This window comes from Castor canadensis, chromosome 5 (genome assembly GCF_047511655.1).
Source record: "Castor canadensis chromosome 5, mCasCan1.hap1v2, whole genome shotgun sequence".
Classification (NCBI taxonomy): domain Eukaryota; kingdom Metazoa; phylum Chordata; class Mammalia; order Rodentia; family Castoridae; genus Castor; species Castor canadensis.
The window spans coordinates 127,936,941-127,956,012 of NC_133390.1; the positions used below are offsets into that span (position 1 = coordinate 127,936,941).

The 19,072-nt window shown below is 35.6% G+C and overlaps 1 protein-coding gene across 43 annotated transcripts in view; it reads right to left on the minus strand.

Annotated features, from left to right (window-relative positions):
- The window catches only part of Clasp2 (cytoplasmic linker associated protein 2), a 206,657-nt gene that overhangs the window by 105,493 nt on the left and 82,092 nt on the right, over positions 1 to 19,072 (minus strand). For all 43 annotated transcript variants that reach the window (XM_074074091.1, XM_074074087.1, XM_074074085.1 and 40 more), the window contains 6 exons: positions 14,263 to 14,342; positions 10,961 to 11,053; positions 7,548 to 7,693; positions 5,619 to 5,754; positions 3,092 to 3,162; positions 533 to 592 (listed from right to left, as the gene is read on the minus strand). In XM_074074091.1, coding sequence (XP_073930192.1) covers positions 533 to 592; positions 3,092 to 3,162; positions 5,619 to 5,754; positions 7,548 to 7,693; positions 10,961 to 11,053; positions 14,263 to 14,342 — 586 coding nt within the window. The remainder of the gene's footprint in view (positions 1 to 532; positions 593 to 3,091; positions 3,163 to 5,618; positions 5,755 to 7,547; positions 7,694 to 10,960; positions 11,054 to 14,262; positions 14,343 to 19,072) is intronic.

Below are 19,072 nucleotides of genomic sequence, written 5' to 3' on the forward strand. Positions count from 1 at the left end.
TTAATTAGGTAGTGTCCAGTGTATTACTTCACCAATGATACTGGGACAGCTGATGTAGAGAAACTTTCCAACAGATCTGTCTGTCTTACCCCTCCCTTTTTGAGGAACTGGGGACTGAACTCAGGGCCATGCACTTACCACTTGAGACATGTCCCCAGTCTTTGCTTTTAGTTGTTTTTTCAGATAGGAGTTTGCTAGCAGGGGCTAGTTTGAACTGAGATCCTGCTATCTTCCAAGTAGGTGGGATTACAGGCATGGGCCACAATTTTTGCACAATTCAACTTGGAGCATCTTACATAACTCACTCTACTTAAGGAATCCTCATCCACCTCACCCCACAAAGAAGAAAATCACACTATTCATGGCTGAATACTTAAGAGGAGCATAGGACCACAACTTTAAGGAAGACCAGGGTGAAAAATCTGTAGTAAATTGAGAAACAATGCAAAACCAATATCCCCAGCTTCTAAAGAACTAGTGACAGCGGGGAAGGAAGGGAGACTGGAGAGAAGGAGGAAGAGGCAGTGCATACCTTTCCAATGAATGGGTCTGCCACTCTTGTAACAATAAATCTAAAAATTCAAAGGAACGCCTGAAAAATAAATGTTACATTACAACTAAAGGTTGTATAGAGCAACACGTTAATGCTTTCTTTTATAATTTTGTACTTTGCCCCCTGAATTAAAGCGCAAGGCATGTTTTTAGCTATCTTAACTGTGGAATATCTTATTGATGGGTCCATCTATTTCTGTGCTCAATAGTTCAAAAAGGTTTTAAGAGTTTTGCATAATTTTAACTTTAAAATGGTTGTTAAATAAAACATTTAACAAATTTTGTTAATTGAAAAAGTATTTATTAGTTATCTACCATTTACTAGACATTGAGGATATATAATGATGACCAAGAAAAACATGAAAATCTCAATCTTTCATTTGTACATTTAGTTTCCTTAAATATGATCGTATATGATTCTTTTATAAACACTTTCTCTAAGCCCTCCAGTTCTCAACTTCAGGTGTTTCTCTCTTGAGTTCTTCGTCCTTGGCTGTCTCAGCTCTGTCTTGTTTTCCTTCCTTAATTAACACTTTTAATGCACCTATCCTTAAACAGGTGTCCAGTTGGTTGGTATCAATCTTAGCCTATTACTCTTTCATAGTCTTTTACTTGGGGAACATCATCTGTACGCAACTCTATCTGAAGTAATTCTCACATAGAGTATCTCACACAGAGTACTTTATCTTCAGGACTGGGTTTGTCTCAGTTATTAAGTCCATGTTTTAGCCAGCTTATGAACATTTCCCCATAAGCAATGAATGTCAAGTCAAACACTACATACTAAAGAATAAATTATTTTTTACCTTCTCAAATCTACTCTTTTAGAACATGTCATATAGACTAAGAAATGAAAAACAAAACAAAACAGGGAGGTTAAATGTCAAAGCTGGGACGTCAATCTTGGCATTCTAACTCTGGAGCACATAGTCTAACATACTTAATAGCATCCCCCTCATCCACATGAGTTATCAAGTCCTACTTTCATACATGAAATGCATTTTGAATTTATTAAATAAAAATCTCCTTCAATCATCAATACAGCTATACTTTAGACCTTATCTTTCTCAATTTTTTGTGGGGGGCAGTGGGAGGTAACTGGGCTTTGAATTTAGGGTCTTGTTGCTTATAAAATAAGTGCAATAGATTCTCCTAATTTTCAAAGCAATTTATATGATTTCCTCATTTCCTGTTCTGTCACATTTTTATTTTGCCAATTACCATTTTCCTCCATACAAAACAGATTAGTACCCTTTTCTGTAAAGGGTCAAGGAGTAAATATTTTAGGCTTTGTGGACCACGTTTGGTTTCTGTGTCATGTTCTTTTTCCTCACTCAACCTCCTTTTAAAAACCACCATTTAAAATGTAAAAACCAATCTTAGCTTAGGCTATTGGCCAGATTTGACCGATGAGCTATTGTTTGCTGAGGGGAGACTAACCAACTGCTGCCAGAACTTTAAACTTAAAGGAAATAATGTCTCATTCAGCTTCTATCTAATATTCAGAGTATTTAATTAAATATATTTATCAAATTTTTAAAGAAACAAGCAAGAGCCTCTCCCCACCCCCTGCAGAGGAACTTCTGTTTGAATTCAGGGCCTTGAGTTTATAGCAGATGATCTTCCACTTATACCACTCCACCAGTCCAAGCCCAGCTTTTTGGTTGAGATGGGGACTTGATATTTTTTTTTGTCTGGGCTGGCCCTAAATCGAAATTCTCCCAAGTACCTAGGATTGTGGATGTGAGCCACCATTCTGGCCCCTGCAAGAGTTCTCTTAAGCATCAAATGCACAAGTATTCTTTTTCCTCTTTCTTTTTTTTGTGGTGGTGGGTATTGAACCTAGGTCCTTGAGCCTGCTAAGCAAGAGCTTTACTTCTGAGCTACATCCCAAGCACTTTTTGTTTTTTTGGGTTTTTTTTCTTTTTTGGTGGTACTGGGGTTTGAACTCAGGGTCTCGTGCTTGCTAGGCAGGTGCTCTACCACTTGAGCCACTCTACCAGTCCCTTTCTTCTCTATATTATTGATAATGATATTACATTTTGAAGAAATCATAAAATGAAAGAGAAGCATTGACTGACAGACTTGACTTGGCTATTTACTTTAAATACCAGGTTTCTAAACAATAGCATTCTCTAAACACTAGGTTAAGTTCCAATAATGTGCATACCATTTAATCCTCACATTCTATGGGGTAGCATCATTAGCCCTACTAACCTACCCAGACAGTTAGGTTCAGAGCAGTTAAATAACTGCCCAGGGTAGGATAATCAGGAGCAGTTTTTTAGCCCAGTCCTAACTCTAGACTCTGAAAAACAAGGCAACCAGCGGTCCAGATAAACAAAAGCTTAATATAACCGAGAAATGTGTGTGGTCATAACAATTGCTTCATTCCTTTTTCCTCACATGAGATATGAAAAAATTTTTACTATGTTGTTTTTTTGAGAGGCAATTTTAAGACGTTAACAATCAATATCTGCATCAAACTTAAGAATTAAACATTCTGCTAAAATTATACCATTTTTTTTTCACAACTTACCTCCTCACAGGTACTGATTTTGATGTGCAATTGCTTGTTATTAAAGGTATAAGCCTGGGTACATGAGTATGCTGAAAAAGACATTTTAGAACAGGATGAAAAATACTGTGTACTTCTTGTTGTCCTTTCTTCTGTGTGCCTTACATTCTAGTACTTAGTAATGTTCCAAATGAACAAAAACCATGAGTCAGATATTAAAAGAAATTAAGAAGTTTTCCCAAATTAAATAGTAATGATGATACAGTTTCAAAAGGACAGCTGTGGATATAGTAATATATAACAAAGACAAATTAATTGTGTAACTGTAAAGAACTATTAGGACAGTAGTTTATGGGAAAAGGAGCACTAAGAAGAACTAGGAATAAGTTCACCATATTTTCTGAACTACCTGGGCTACTGCTGGTAAGAAATAATTTTATGTCATCAGAATATATTCAGAGTAAATCTATATTCTTAACTATTGAGAATGTACTCTGAAATGCTGATTTTAACAGAACTTTCATTCTGGCTGAGTTATACCTCACTAGAATTCAAGTAGAAATTTAATAATATTCTGACTTCTACTAATAACTCTTATGCTCTTGTTTTTAGGGAAGCAAATTCTATAAAAATTTCATATATATATATATATATATATAGATATATAGATATATAAACAAAACAGCAAGCTCAGCAGACATATTTGGTGTCTTAAATCTCCTATTTTCCTTCTGAACTAAGGTACATGAGTTAACCAGGAAGCAAGCTCTGAGATAAGAGCTTGGTGTACAGAGTATTTATTATATACTTGGGATCAATGCCTATGGCAGGCGGGAATAGGAAACAAAAATAGGCAAAGGAGGAAACTAAACTGTTATGGGACTCAAGATATATTTGCCCAAAGCTATCTGAGAACTCTGGAACTAAAATGGTCCTTTCTCAGCTACTCAGGAGGATCACAGTTCCAGGCTAGCCACAGGTGGGGCTGGAGGGTGAGAGGACACTCCATCTCAACCAACAGAGCTGGGTGTGGTGCCTGTCATCCCAACTACAGGGAGACTTAAACAGGATTTCTGTGGTCCAGGCTGCCCCAGCAAAAACAGGAGGTTCTATTTTAAAACTAATTAAACAAAAAGGGCTTGGGGGCATGGCTCAAGAGGAATTGTGAGTTCAAAGCCCCAGTAACATATCCCCCCCTCACCCCACCCCCCAAAAAGGTGGGGGTGGGCGGGGTTGAGAGTCTATACTAACCAAGAATAGATACTGGGCTGAAGTATGGCTCAAGCAGTAGAGCTCCTTCTAGTAAGCTCAAGGCTTTGAGTTCAAATCCCAGTATCACAAAAAAAGAAAAAAGAATAGACGCAGTTAAAAAAACTACTTGTTAAATGTAATGTAACTATTGATGGGAAAGATAATTAAGATAAAATGTATGTTTTGGGGGGAAGGAGGGACAGGATCTCTCCATGTAGCCAAGCTATCCTTAAATTTGTGATCCTCCTGCCTCAATCTCCAGTATTGGGATTATAGGTGTGTGTCACTATGCCTGGCAAAGTGTACGCTTTTTAAAGACAGGGATGGAGTAAACAAATGTTTTATTTTTTTTTAAATTTAGTTTGTTTTATTCAAATGCCAAAACATAAGTTCCAAGATACAAATAGTAGTATACCTAGTTGTGTTTGATTTAAAACTATCAATTATGCTTTCAACTTCCAAAACCAAATGTAACTTGTGACTAAAATGTCTTGCAATCTATTTTTGCAGGATAACCCTTAATAAATTAGAAACTATTCCAATTTTCACAAAAAGGAAAATGATGCTACAAAAGAAAGATAATGAACAAAGTTATAATCCGAAAGACTTCATGAGAAGAATTTCAACCATTATTAGAGAGAGTATGGCTGTTTTCTTTCCTCACTGTAGCCATCAATCTTTTTAAAAAAATTATTATTATTAGCATATTATAGATGTACATGGAGTTTACTGGACATTTATATCATAGTATTTATAATATATCTTAACTAGATTCACCCCCCTCCATATTTCTGCTTTATTCTTGATATTGACGAAGAATAAGAAACGATTACAAAATGAAACAAAAGAAAAAGGAACAAACAAGGATAATGAACAGAAAAAAAGAAAAAATGGTTTTTCAAGACAAATCTTGACTATTAAAGCACACATAGCATATTTGTTTAGAATTTATGGTTTCTATTTGTGTGGCAATTAAGTTTATGTACATGCAGAATAGAAATTTGGAAAAGTATATACTACAATGATTAATTATAGAAGAATAGCACTAAAGGAGAGAGTGTTTTGAATTGTTCTTTTGGGCATTTTCAAGACATGCATTATGAGACATACTAAGAATATTCAAGCATGTTTGCTTTGTAATTGTTTGTATTATGTACATGTTCTATAATGACAGTGTGCTGCTAAACTATCACAAAAAAAAATCATTCAAAGGTGATTTCCCTCCCTGGGGTTTAAAACAAATACTAATGACTTATTTAAGAACTCTACAGGGTGAGCACTTGGAAAAGAGACCTACCCGAATGATGAATCTGATTGCTGCACATCCAGAAGTTGCCATGACTTTTGCACTATTGGGGACAAGATTAAAAAGTGTAGGTACAATGGCTTCAGCGCCATGATCAAACTTGTTTCCCAAAACTGTTGAAAGATGGCTACAAACAAAGAGAAACAGTATTTTAATAGTTTATTAAATAAACTAGATTGTTTTAAAAAAAGTCTAGATTGTTTTAAAATACTCTTTTACTAAATTGATTTTGGGGATTTTTATTCTAATTGGTTCTAGTAACAGAAAATCAAAAGAAAGAAAGGGAAGTCCAAATACTATATATTTCCTTCTTTTCCCCATCTATTAACTGGCTTGTCCAAAGACAAAGGTTGACATTTTCTTATTTCTTTCTAATGGCTAGATTTCCTAGCTCTGCTTTGTGCCTCCACCCTTTCTCAAGGTCAAGGCCTCCAGGTTTAAACTGCACTGATCATATTGCTCAATTTATTTGTATCTTTCAAGAATTCCAGGCCTGCCCTCTACAGCTATTTTATAAATTTTGCCCAGTTATCTAGTCCCTTCCAAGAATATTTTACAAGCTTACATTTGGCGAATTTTTTGTTTCGATTTGTTTGTTTTGCTAGAGATATCTGATCATTTGGTATACTGGTACAGTGAACTGTATGTATCTAGCAACCTTACTAATTTTCCATTAATTTAAGTAAGTCATCTGTAGATCCCATGTAGTTTTCTGCATGGATAATTATGTCATTTGTTAATAATGGCACTTTTTTTTTCCTTTTCTTGCAATCATGGTAGTTTTTATTTCCATCACTCTCCCCCACACACATTTTTGCTGTTCTGATTTTAGACTATCTAATACAATATTAAATACAAAGACAGATAATAGGCACCTTTATGTTCCCTATCTTCAAAGGGATGCTTAAAAATATCATATACGGTTAACAGTATTTAGGTCAGGAGTAGAAGAAAATGGGATTTCAATGTTCTACCATCTTTGTATTATAGAGGGCCACAAACATAGATTTTGATGAATTTAAGATGCATATTACAATTCCAGGGTGATTTACATCCAGGCTGAATATTGGAAATGGAGTAATAACCAAATAAGTAATGAGAAAAGTAAATACAGAGTCTCCAGACCCATTTTCTTCTTATACAGGTAGAGTTAGAGTTGATCAAAAATCCATGTGTAAGGCTTTCGATATAAAAACAAATTTTAAATTTGACATAAAGAGCTATAGAAAACTTTTTTTTCTGTTAGGAATCAAACCCAATGTCTCACGCATGCTAGGTAAGCACTGTAATACTGAGCCATACCCCAGTCCTAGGAAGATTTCTTTTCTTCTTATGTTTTCCAAATCATATAAATTGAATGCTTATGTACAATAAAAATTATTTTGGGGTCATATATATGCTTTTTTGGGTTATCCTGCTACTGCTTTACTAACAGAGCACTGAGTCAATGAGTACTAAATTCATTCATTAAAAAAAAGACACTCAGCACAAAAGGAAATGTTGGGTTTGGGGACCTAACGGACAGATGAGTGAGTCAGTGTCCCATCCCCCATGGAGAGCACTATGAGCCCTGCACCCTGAGGAGAAGATACATGGTCTCGTAAATCTGCCATGGGGCTAATAGACAGGACACTCTCAAGGCTGATCTCCTCCCCCTCAATAGAAGAGAGCCCATGTGCGCAAATCCTCAACCAGTGGAAAGACCCCATCTAATCCTCACCCTAACCCAGAGTTAAAGTGTCCATAAAAAGCCCCAGCCTTCACCTCAGCAGGGAGCCACCAGTTTCCAGGCTCTAGCTGTAGCCTTTTCTTTTTCTAATAAATCTACCTGTGTGGACTATCCGTGTTTTGTGAGCTTATTCCTAAGCCCAGCGCAGACAAGAACCCCTAGAGCAGCACAACAGAACAGAAAATACTTACGCCACAGTAATGCAAGCTTCTCGGACCACCTGGGATCTGAGGTCCTTGGCAGATAGTTTAAGTGCTCCATCCAACAAGCGTAAATGTTGGAAAAAGCAATCATACTGTGCAGCCCCAGCAACAAGCAGTGATCGAATTTTCTTAAGCTAAAATAAAGAGAATTTTCACTACTGGCATAAAAAGTGGCAGTGCAAAGGAGGGAGGGAGGGAGGGAGGAAGGAGAAACTAAGAAAGAAATTAAAAATAAAGAATCCAGAGCTACACTATTCAAAATCAAATATATATTTCATTATGTTTACACAACTACATTAACATTTTACTCATTTTTTCGACATTTTAGTAGCATTAAATGTAATACATACAAACAAAAAGTTTTATGGGAAAAAGAACATTTCAGATTTAATTATATGTAGAAGAGATACATATAATGTATATGTAGATTAATAAATTTTAAAATTGGTCTTTTAAACTATGGTAAAATTTAATATAAAATTTACCATTTTAAAGTATATAAGTCAGTGACATTAAGTACATTTTCAATGTCGTGCAACCATCACCACTATCTACTAAGGAAATCTCTGTCTCTTTTTGTGTCTCTCTGTGGTGATACTGCAAATGAAACCATCATGCATGTTAGATACATCACCAGCCCAGGAACTAACCATCAAGCTATTATCATGTCCATATGTTAACATTTTCACACTTTGCAAATCAAATGGCTCTCAAATACATACCTTTAGCACTGTATTTTAGTAGCTGAGTAACAAATCTTTTCCAAATAAACACCACAAACAAGCAAACTTACATCAATCAAAAGAGATACACATGCACATCTACGCTCACACATATTCAGAAATGAAAAATTTATTTATCATGACCATTATTATATCTAATCTCACATTTAACTCAGATGTTTTATAAATTTAAAAAATATCTTTAACTCAGATGGATTAAAGTTGTAATTGTAAAAAGCTATTATGGATATTAGAAAAAACTTTTAAAAGTCAGATAATATTATCTTGGAGGGTACAAGGAATAAAAATTATTATAAATACACCAGAAACTCCAGAAACCATCCAAGCTAGATTAACTAAAGACAAAATAAAAATTACAACAAGGTAAGAAAAAATTGCCTGCAACACATGAGACAAAATACAACAAATGACCATAATGAAAAGACAACTCGATACCAAACTAGGAAAAATAAGTATATGAAAATGTGTCAAACCTTATTAGTAATGCAAAATCCAAATTACAAACAAGACATATTATTTTCCCCCATCAGAGGGGCAAGAAGTTTAAAAAATCTATTAAGCACCCAGTGCCAGAAAGAAAATAGATGCTCTCAAAGAATGCATATAAGGGCTGGCGAAGTGGCTCAAGTGTTGGAGTGCCAGTAACCGCCTCCTCCCCAAAAAAACACATATAAGATTATGAATAACTGAAAATGTTGTTCACACTATTTTGGTAGCATCTACTCTTTACCCAACACATTAAAATTCCAACCTACAGAACACCATTGTTACCAATGTGTATAGGGGTTGGGACATTATTGTAACATTGTTAAAATGGCAAAAAAAAAAAAAACCCACAAAATCCTCAAATGGGAAATAATGTCATAAACTACACATATATACATACATTAATCTAAAGAATAAATGTGCATACCGATCTACAGTTGATAAATATCTGAGCAAACACTACATGCCTGACATCTATACTAGGTGTACTGAATGAGCATGATTTGTTACGTGAAAAAAAGCAAGTTACTACAGAACATATCTAACTTGATCTAATTTGTTTTATACATGTGGGGGTACCGTTATTCTTACCTTGTCACAAATACTTGAATATATATACACAGAAAAGAATATACTCTTCAAAAATAATAAAAAGATCATCTGTTATTTCTAGATGGGTACTTTCAAAGTAAAACAGAAGACCTTCAAGCACAAAGTTTATGTTTTATACTGACACTTAATCTGTCATGTTTTTCTCCACAGAACATCTGTGACAAAGATTTTTCTATATTAGGCTCATTTCAGAACTGAAAAAGAATGAACCACATTAAAACAAATTTTGAACAACATTTTATGTATCAAAAACGTCCTCAGAGCTAGGCACTGGTAGCTCACACCTGTAATCCTAGCTACTGGGGAGACTGAGAAGCACGATTCAAGGACAGCCTGGCCAAAAAGTTCATGAGACCCAATCTCAACAGAAAAAAAAGCTGGGTGTGTGGTGCATACCTGACATTTCAGCAACAATAGGAAATATTAATAGGAGGACTGAAGTCCAGGGTGGATTGGGTAAAAAATGAGACTCTATCTCTAAAATAACCAGAGCAAAAAGGGCTGAAGGTGTGGCTCAAGTGGTAGGTAGCAAGCATAAAACTTGGAGTTCAACCCCTAGTACTACCCCTCCTTAAAAAAAAAAAATTCTTAGGGCTGGCTGCGATGGCTTATACCTATAATCCCAGCTACCTGGGAGACAGAGATCTAGAGGACAGATGTTCAAGACCAGCCAGATCAAAACACTAGGGAGAACCCCCATCTCAACAAACAAGAGAGGAGTGGTGGGACATATCTGTAATCTCAGCTATGTTGGTGCCAGATGTGTTTAGGAGAATCACTGTCCTGAGGTTGGCTATGGGATAAAAATGGTACCCTATCTGAAAAAATAAAAAGGGCCGGGGGGGACTGCTCATATGGTAAAAGATATGCTAACTTAACATGTAAAAGATGAAAAATGATCATCTGTTCACAGTATCGTAAAAGTACTATTTGTTAAAAGTCCCTACTTGACTCAATTCATCAAAATGGAGATCTTCATGATCATTCAGATCAGAAGCTTTGAGAGCAGAATGAGTCTTCAGATGGAACCCCTTCTTGGCTTCTTGAGGACTCTGATTTACTCAGTACATGTAATTTAGTCATGTAAAATCAACAATTCACAAAATTTAAATATTCTTAACTCAATGATACCCAAGCTTTTTTTTTTTTAAATCATGGGTAATAAATATTCATCACATCAATGAGAAAACAAAAAGCCACATAAATGGACACACTCCTGTGAAATCAATACTATGAAAACACCGAGCCTATGGGAGAAGTGAACTGCAATACTGGCAAATCTTCCTCAACTTGGGGATGGAACCTATGTAGCTCCATAGAGGCTAAGGCCCCAGAGCTCGCACTTCGATCAGAGAGGCTACCAAATGGGTGAGACAGGTACCACGTGATAGGCAAAAACAAAATAAAAACTGAACCTAAACCAGAAAATGCCTATTATCTCAATGTGTTTTCCAGGAAGAAATGTTACAAGTAGTACTATGACTGGCTTTCCATGTTTTTGAAGAGGAACACTGGGAAGAATGAAAGAAGGATAACAATATAAAAAAACCAAAGACTTACCGCATTGGCGCGCTGATCCCAGTCATGTTTGTCATCTGACAAAATTTCCCTGATTTTATTCAATGTTTCTTCAAGTTCTCGACTAGAATAGATCTTCAAGAAAAGATTCAAAATTTTAACAATATATTCCGCCATGAACAATATCAAAATTATGTCACAATGTTTAAAATAATCTTTTTAGGTTATAAGGCAATAGTTCCCATTCCAGCACCATTTTTTAATGGAAAATATGCTGTAGACAATAATAAAATGCTTTCATTTATCCTTTTTCCTTGTTACCCCTTTTTATTTGTCCCCTTGTGTACAACCTCAAATATACTGTTAAAATCCTCTGTAATTTAAAACCATTATTCTTTCATTTATTTAACAGATAATCATATAACAGGGATATACTATTCTAGGCACTAGGGAGACTATGGTGAGCAAAAATAGAGATAAAATATTATGTCTTTGTCTTACGACTTTAAAATCTACAGTCAGGGACACTTAAAAATTAGTAGTAAGAAACTATAAATAGTAAGTACCACAAAGGAGAATGAAAAGGCCATGAAAACATACATATAATAGAGGATTACCTAGCCTGGAAAGTTAAGCTTGAGTTGAGAGTAACAAATAAGTAAGACTTCATTAGGCAAGATGCAAAGAGATTTGCACAGCATGCGCAAAGGGGACTAGGAAAGCCAGTGAGCCAGGCCTAAGTTACTCTGTGCATAGTATCCTTACACCACAGTCCAGGTTCAGAGGTGGGCATGTGACCTAACTCTGCTTAATCAGAGTGAACACCACATTACAGGATCAACTGGAAAAGAAGGAGAGGGCAGTGAAGATGTGAGGCTGGAACACCTGTAGCCATGTTGCTGATCATGAGGGAAGACAATGTAGTGGAATGAGAAATGAGAGATGGAGAGAAGGAAAGTCCTGGTGATAACATGTGAGTCCTCCTCATCCTGCTGAGGCAGGAGGATCATGAATTCAAGGATAGCCCAGAATACACAGCAAGACTTTGCTTTATAAAAGCAAATGAAACAAACAAAAAAACCGAAAGAGAGGGAGGAGAGAGTATAAAAGCATGAAAATATGAAGAGAACCATATAATATTCTTCTAGACAAGGATTCCTGGAAGTTTCTGAGGTAGCTCTTTTTCTCCATCTTCCCTTTTACAATACTACTCAGCTACCATAGCTCCCTCTACCACTCTTAATCTTATTATAAGGTATTGCCCTGCTCTGGAATACAACGAATGAATAAAAGTAACCGTCAAAAGAGCATGGAAAATATGGTCAGGAGGACAATGCTTCAATTACTGGAAACAAAAATAATAACAATAGTGACATAAAAATCCAATGTGCGACTATGAAGTACATAGGTAAGGTGAAGGTGGAGAGGAAGTCAAGAAACTAATGGGTCATCCAAATGGAAACTAAGTCATCGAGAATGTGTTAAAGTAGGATAATGACAATAGTTAACATTTGCTTACTATGCTGCATTGCCATATGCAATCCTCCCTGAGCACATACTAGTAATTCCCAATTTAAGACAAAGAAACTGAAATACAGAGGATAATTTGTCCAAGGTTACACAGCAAGTATGGGAGATCTGGCATTCAAACCTAGGCATAGAGGAGTGTTGTCCATATCAGTACATGGAAATAATAAGGAGGCTGATCAAAGAGCATGACCCTCTAATAAGCAAGTGCAGGAATAATGGTCACCAAATGACAATGAGGAAAGCAAGCACAATTAACGTACATCAATTACTAAGGCCACGTGAGTTAAGAGTAATAAACAGTCTCTCTAAGAGCTTTCAAGGGGGGAAAATAATCAAATTTTAATTAAGGAAAGGACATTGAAGGACCCCCTAAAAAGGGACTTGGGGAGCTTCTGCTTATGTACCAGATATTCCAAAGGGCACAATGGGAGGTATAGAACATTGGTGGCATCGGTGGCCAAGGGCTAGTTAGTTGTAAGGATGCAATGGGTAACTGCAAAAGAGCCTTTTCTCCTCCATAAAGCTGAGTCACCCTTGGATTCAGTGACCCGTGATTATGCCATTCTGACAAGAACACACTTACTGAACAATGAAAAATGTTCAAATCTAACCAAGTCTTACCAATTGTTCCTACAACACTTATCCTTCTCTTATATGAAAGGTCTGTAAAAGACAAAAGGAGAGGGACTCTTTTTCCTGTTACCTAAAAAGTAAGTATCTTAAAATAAGAAAAAATATATTTCAATAAAGGGACAAAATAAACTCAATAAAGGGACAAAATGAACAGAAATGTTTTTAAGGCTTTCTCACAACTTTTTAAGCCCTTAAGTACCTTAAGGACAACTTTTCCTTTCGAGAACTAAGACAACCATACATGCAGTAAGGGAGTTTGTAAGTAAAGTGATTTGAAATATTTTCAAAGAACAGTGAGCATTCACATCCATTATACTGCAAAAAATACTGTGAGTGACATCAAGTGTTGGCAAGAATATGAACAAATGAGACTTATCACAACTTTCTCATAGGAGTTTTAACTGGTACAATCCTACAGAGTAAAATGTAATGAAGTTAAAAGATTATAACCATGCAATGCTACGGCTATGTTTACATCCTATGGAAACTCCTAAAAATATATGCACAAAAATCTTCATTGTAGCAACTGAAATGAATGAACTGTGGTTTGTTCATATGATAGGATAAACATCTATTGATCCAAATGAATAAAACAAAATTACAAATTTTACAACGCACAAAATATTTTTTAAAATTTTGAGCAAAAAGTTGGGTTGTAGAGATGTATACAATGTACCATTTATTTGTATTTTTAAGACATGGAAATAATATTCTTATTGTGAATATGTCTACTCCAACAACTTCAATTATTTCTATGTGAATGATTTTCAAATTTCTGTTGTCAACCAGCCTCCAACATTCTCTGTGCTCAAAATTTATTAATTCAAGAATATGAGGCTGGCAGAGTGGCTTAAATGGTATAGTGCCTGCCTAGCAAGCATGAGGCCCTGGGCTCAAACCCCAGTAACCCCACCTCCCAAAAAAAGAATGTGATCTTTAAGTTGGACACTGCCATTTAGTCACTTCATGTGACTAAGTAATATTGATTCAATTTTATTTCCTTTGTAATCATTTGAAAGTCTAACTATGCCAACAAATAATAGTTTAGTGATAAGTCAAATATATCTCTTATATAGTCATTGAAGGAAAAAAAGAATTTTTTTTAAAGGGAACAAAACAAATGTTATTAACTCAAGCACAGGTAACATTCATGGTAAGTGCCACTTTACTGGTATCCTTACCTGAATAGAAGGAACATCTGTAAAAGCTTTTATAAAGTCATCTTCATCAACTGCTCCAGCCCCTCCTTCTTTAGAAGCACCTGGTAATTAAAAGGAAATTAATTTTCTACAGTTTATTTTTTAACTATTTTAGTCTTAAAGACAATGTGAAATTTTATCCTTTTGGTATTAACAAAAGCATAATTTTGAGGGATATTCCACAGCATAAGAAAACATTAAAAACAAAAACAAACAAACAAAAAAACCCCTCGAACTTTCACACAAGTCAAGGTACATGGCAGAAGTTCAATAACTCTCCTTTCAAGGTTCTAGGCTAGGCTGATGGTAAAATTCAAGCTATAACAAACTTCCCCAACTTCACAGGCCCTAGTTAATGCATTAGCAAGGAAACAAATACAAGTCAAAGGATAAACATTTAAAAAGCTGAGCAGCAATTTAAAATGACACTAAATTTCAATAAATGATGATAAATAAGTGATGTAGAGGATTCACGTATGCTGCTATGGTGAGAAACACATATGTGAAGGAAATGAGGATTCTGAAGTTCATTTAAATTATACTAACAAATCTTTCCTTGTTGCACATAGAAAATAAAAAGGTAAACTTAGGTAGCAGCTATTTCAAAGCCTGTACTTAAGCTATTGTCTTTCACATCTCTTGATTGAGATGCTGGGCCTATTATTCACCAAACCATTCTTTTTCTGTTGATTCTAATGTCAATACAGAGTGTTAAGAGAGAGTCTGGAAGCTGAAGGCAGAAGGGACCTGCTCCTTCCTGACAGCTTCCTGTTCTTCTCAGTAAAACTCCAGTAACTAACAGACCACTCATCTCAAGGCAACACCTATTTCCAGTCTGCAGCTTTTCTAAATTTCATTGAATCAGCTCACTGCATTCATCCAACATCAAAACACCAGTAAGCCGATTGCTTAGAACTCTGAATCCCAGGCCTGTAGGGCCCCTCTTCTAAACTCTAAGTTTTAATAATTTTAACTACCTCATTTTGTTTCTCCAATCCTGGGGGGTAGTAGCTGCTTCATGTAATTGCTACCTCCATATTATAGTGCTCTGGTATGCTATCTCCTAGCTGAATCCTTAATGATGGCAGCACTGATTTTTTACGCTACTTCACAATATTTATTTAAGTAAGAATTCAACAAATGATATGGACTTCAACCACACAAGTACACATGCCAGTGGATGTTTCGGTTCATAGAAGCTATATAGACAAAAGGCAACAAATATTAAATGCAGTCCTATGGCCATCTCAGATGTGACAATTTGGTCTCTAACCTGGACATGTGCATTACCAAATTTGGTAGGAGCCTGTATGATCTGAATAGTGGCTCCAATCTACCTCATTCTTACCTTTGAGAATCACTCTGTATTAAGGAAACCTGCTGCTAATGGGAGTATACAGATATATGAAGAAAATGTTAAGTGTGTGGGATAATGTATATGCTAACTTGCCCAATTTAATGATTCCATAATGCACATGTATTTCACAACATGTTGGACAAGGCAAATCTATTCAATCTTTATTTATCAATGAAAAAAACCCCCAAATAATATAAAGTTAAATTTAAAGGTGGCTGGAAATAACATCAAATATTTATATCTACTTATATAGAAATAATATTTATATTGTATATTATATAATAATTGTACATAGATATTGACTTTTATATCCAGCCACTGAAGGTGGCTCAAAAATAGACCCACAAATGTGTAAAGAAAAGAGGTTAATTCACAATTTGGAGACTGGAAGTCCAAACTACATGGTACCAGCTCTGGTGAGAGCTTTGTAACAAATGACATCATGGTAATAGCTCACAAAGCAGACATAACATAGCGAGACAGGAAGCCAGAAAGATTCAGGGGTCAGTCTTACTCTTTCAGTAATAACCCTCTCATAAGAACTAACCACAGATCATGAGAATTACTTAATCCCTTCCAAGGGCAATGCTCCAAAAGACCTAAACACCTCACACTAAGTTCCACTTCCTAAGAGCTTTATACCACCTCTCTATATCACCATATTGGGGACCAAGATTTCAATACATGGACTCCTGGGGGAGAGACTGAAAACATATCCAAACTATAGCAACAAAAAATTAATTTAGATTAATGGGGAAAGTAGGACCTATCCAGTTTTGGGGAAGAGGGGGGTTTTGTTTTATCTTTTTCCAGTACTAGTGTTTAAACTCAGGGTCTTGCACTTGCCCCAACTTCATGAACCCTATCCAGTTTTTTTTTTTTTAAATATTTCTCTATCAAGTATTAAAACTTACAGAAGACACTGTGATTCATGAAAATTCAGACACCTAGATTCAAAGCAAATGTGTTCCCAATAAATACTCCAAAACCCACAGAGACCAAAAAGAACAAAAAATAAAATCACCCACAGCCCAGGCTTAAAATCAAACCAGGTGACAAAACACTTTAATCTTCAATGTAAAGTAAATGGGGTAAATAAAAACATGTAAGACCAGTGCTATCAACTCCACAACCCTTACTAGAAAGAAGACTTCAGAGAAAATTGTACCCAACTGGAAGATTCCGCTAGACATCAACTAAGGCTCCCTAGAAGCAGAGTTAAGCTGCACTTAGGAGGGCATGCAGCCCTTTGAAAACCTAGTGGATAAAGGAAAGGAAGAAACAAAAGATAGGGGTTACACCGAAACAAAATGATACCCCTGATTCACAAGCAGGAAGCCTCCCACATACCATTTAGTAAAGAAGCTGTTTCTATAAACCAACAGAAGAGAGTGATTTTAAGCTAAGAAACTGAGCAAACTGGCCCCACAGAATCACTTTTTTGTTTGTTTAGAAAATTCAACACATCACCAGAAACAGAATAATCTAACATCTATGCTAGGCAATAGTATGAAGGAAATAAAGAAGAATGAAAAAGCTTTCTACTGGTAAAGTAACTGTTTCAACAAAAAAATTTTAAAAAACCCCAACCACTAAGGGAAAGAACTGAAACACCCTACTCCAACATAAATTCAATATACTTGAACAGCAACTACAGGTATTAAAAAAACCCCAAAAATCAGAAGGATCAAAATGTCAAGAACTAAGATTACATATGGAAGATACAAACAGACAGCTAGCTAAAATCAGGAAAGAAAATTTTGTAAAAAGACAAAACTAGGAAATAAACACTCAATCGCCAACTATTCAAGAAGAGGATAAATGTATCTTGGTTTGAATACGAAAAGCTATCAAAATATTCTTAGGACATTTGAGGAAACATGAATATAGAAATGAAATGAAGTGTTTAAAGGGAGGTGAGCATATGGGTTAAGAATAAATTTATATAAAATAAGAGGCCTATAGGAACAAGTTAAATAATATCAAAAAGAAGTGAAAACTCCACAACATGGGACAATCTAGAAAGATAACTGGTTTAACATTAATTTTTTTTGTATGACTGGGGTTTGAACTCAGGACCTCACACTTGCTATGTAGGTGCTCTATCACCTTGAGCCATGCCTCCAGCCCAACTAACTATCTTACACTATTCAAAATATCAATGTCTTGGAGACAAAAATTGGTAAAAGGATTGTTTCACAGATAATATCATAGAATTTTCTTATAATAATGGTATTATAGTTATAATATAATAAAGCATATCTTTTAAATCTTAGGAGGTGCATATTAAATAATTAGAATTGAAATGTCATTATACTTGCAATTTATTTTCCAATGGTTACTTTTTTCAAAAATGCATGTTAAAAATGTATCTATATGGAGAGAATTCAAATAAATAAGGGAAATGGCTGACTATAAACACAAGTGATGAATATTTACTGTGTATAAAAATGAAATAAACTTAAGCAGGCATATTGCCACTTGATACAAAATAAACTACAGACATACTAAGCAAGTTAAATGTAAAATAATTAATGTTTAAAAATAAACAAGACCATTTTCACACATCAAAATGCAGAAATTAATGAGAATATTATAATCAATACTGGAGAAGGTAAAATAATGTCTTCATTTAAATTAAAAAACACACAGCCCTGGCATGGTGGCTCATGCCTATAATCCCAGCTACTCAGGACTACTTAGTGGTAGTGACTTTATAAGAAGAAGAGAGACCTGGTATCTTGCCATGTGATACCTTCTGCCATTCTGCCATATCATGATGCAGCAGGTAGACCCTCACCAGATGCCAGCACTGTGATACTGGACTTGTCAACTTCCAGAATGCTAAGAGAGAAATCTCTACTCTCTATAAATTACCCAGGCTAATGTATTCTGTTATAGCAGCAGAAAACAGACTATGACAACTGCAGAGCTCTTTTTTTTTTTTTTTTTGCAGTACTGGGGTTTGAACTCAGGGTCTACTCCTTCAGCTATTCCACCAGTCCTTTGAGAGATAGAGTCTCTCAAACTATTTGCCTGGGCTGGCTTCGAACCATGTTTCTCCTCATCTCTGCCTCATGAGTAGCTAGGATTACAGGTGTGAGCCACTGTCGCCCGGCTATGGTAGAGCTATTAAAAGGATGTAAAAGCTTTCATTCTTGATTCTGAAGGATGTTCCATAGAAAAAAACTAAACAGCATGTTACAAAGTATTTGCTATAATTATTTGTTTTGTTTTTTTGGTGGTACTGGGGTTTGAATTCAGTGTTTTATGCCTGCTAGGCAGGTGCTCTACTGTTTGAACCACACCTCCAACTCTTTTTTTTCCTCTGGTTATTTTGGAGACATGGTCTCACTTTTTGCCCAGGCCAGTCTGGACCGAGATCCTCCTATTTTAGGCTTCCCAATGTCACTGGTATGAGAGGAGCATTGTACC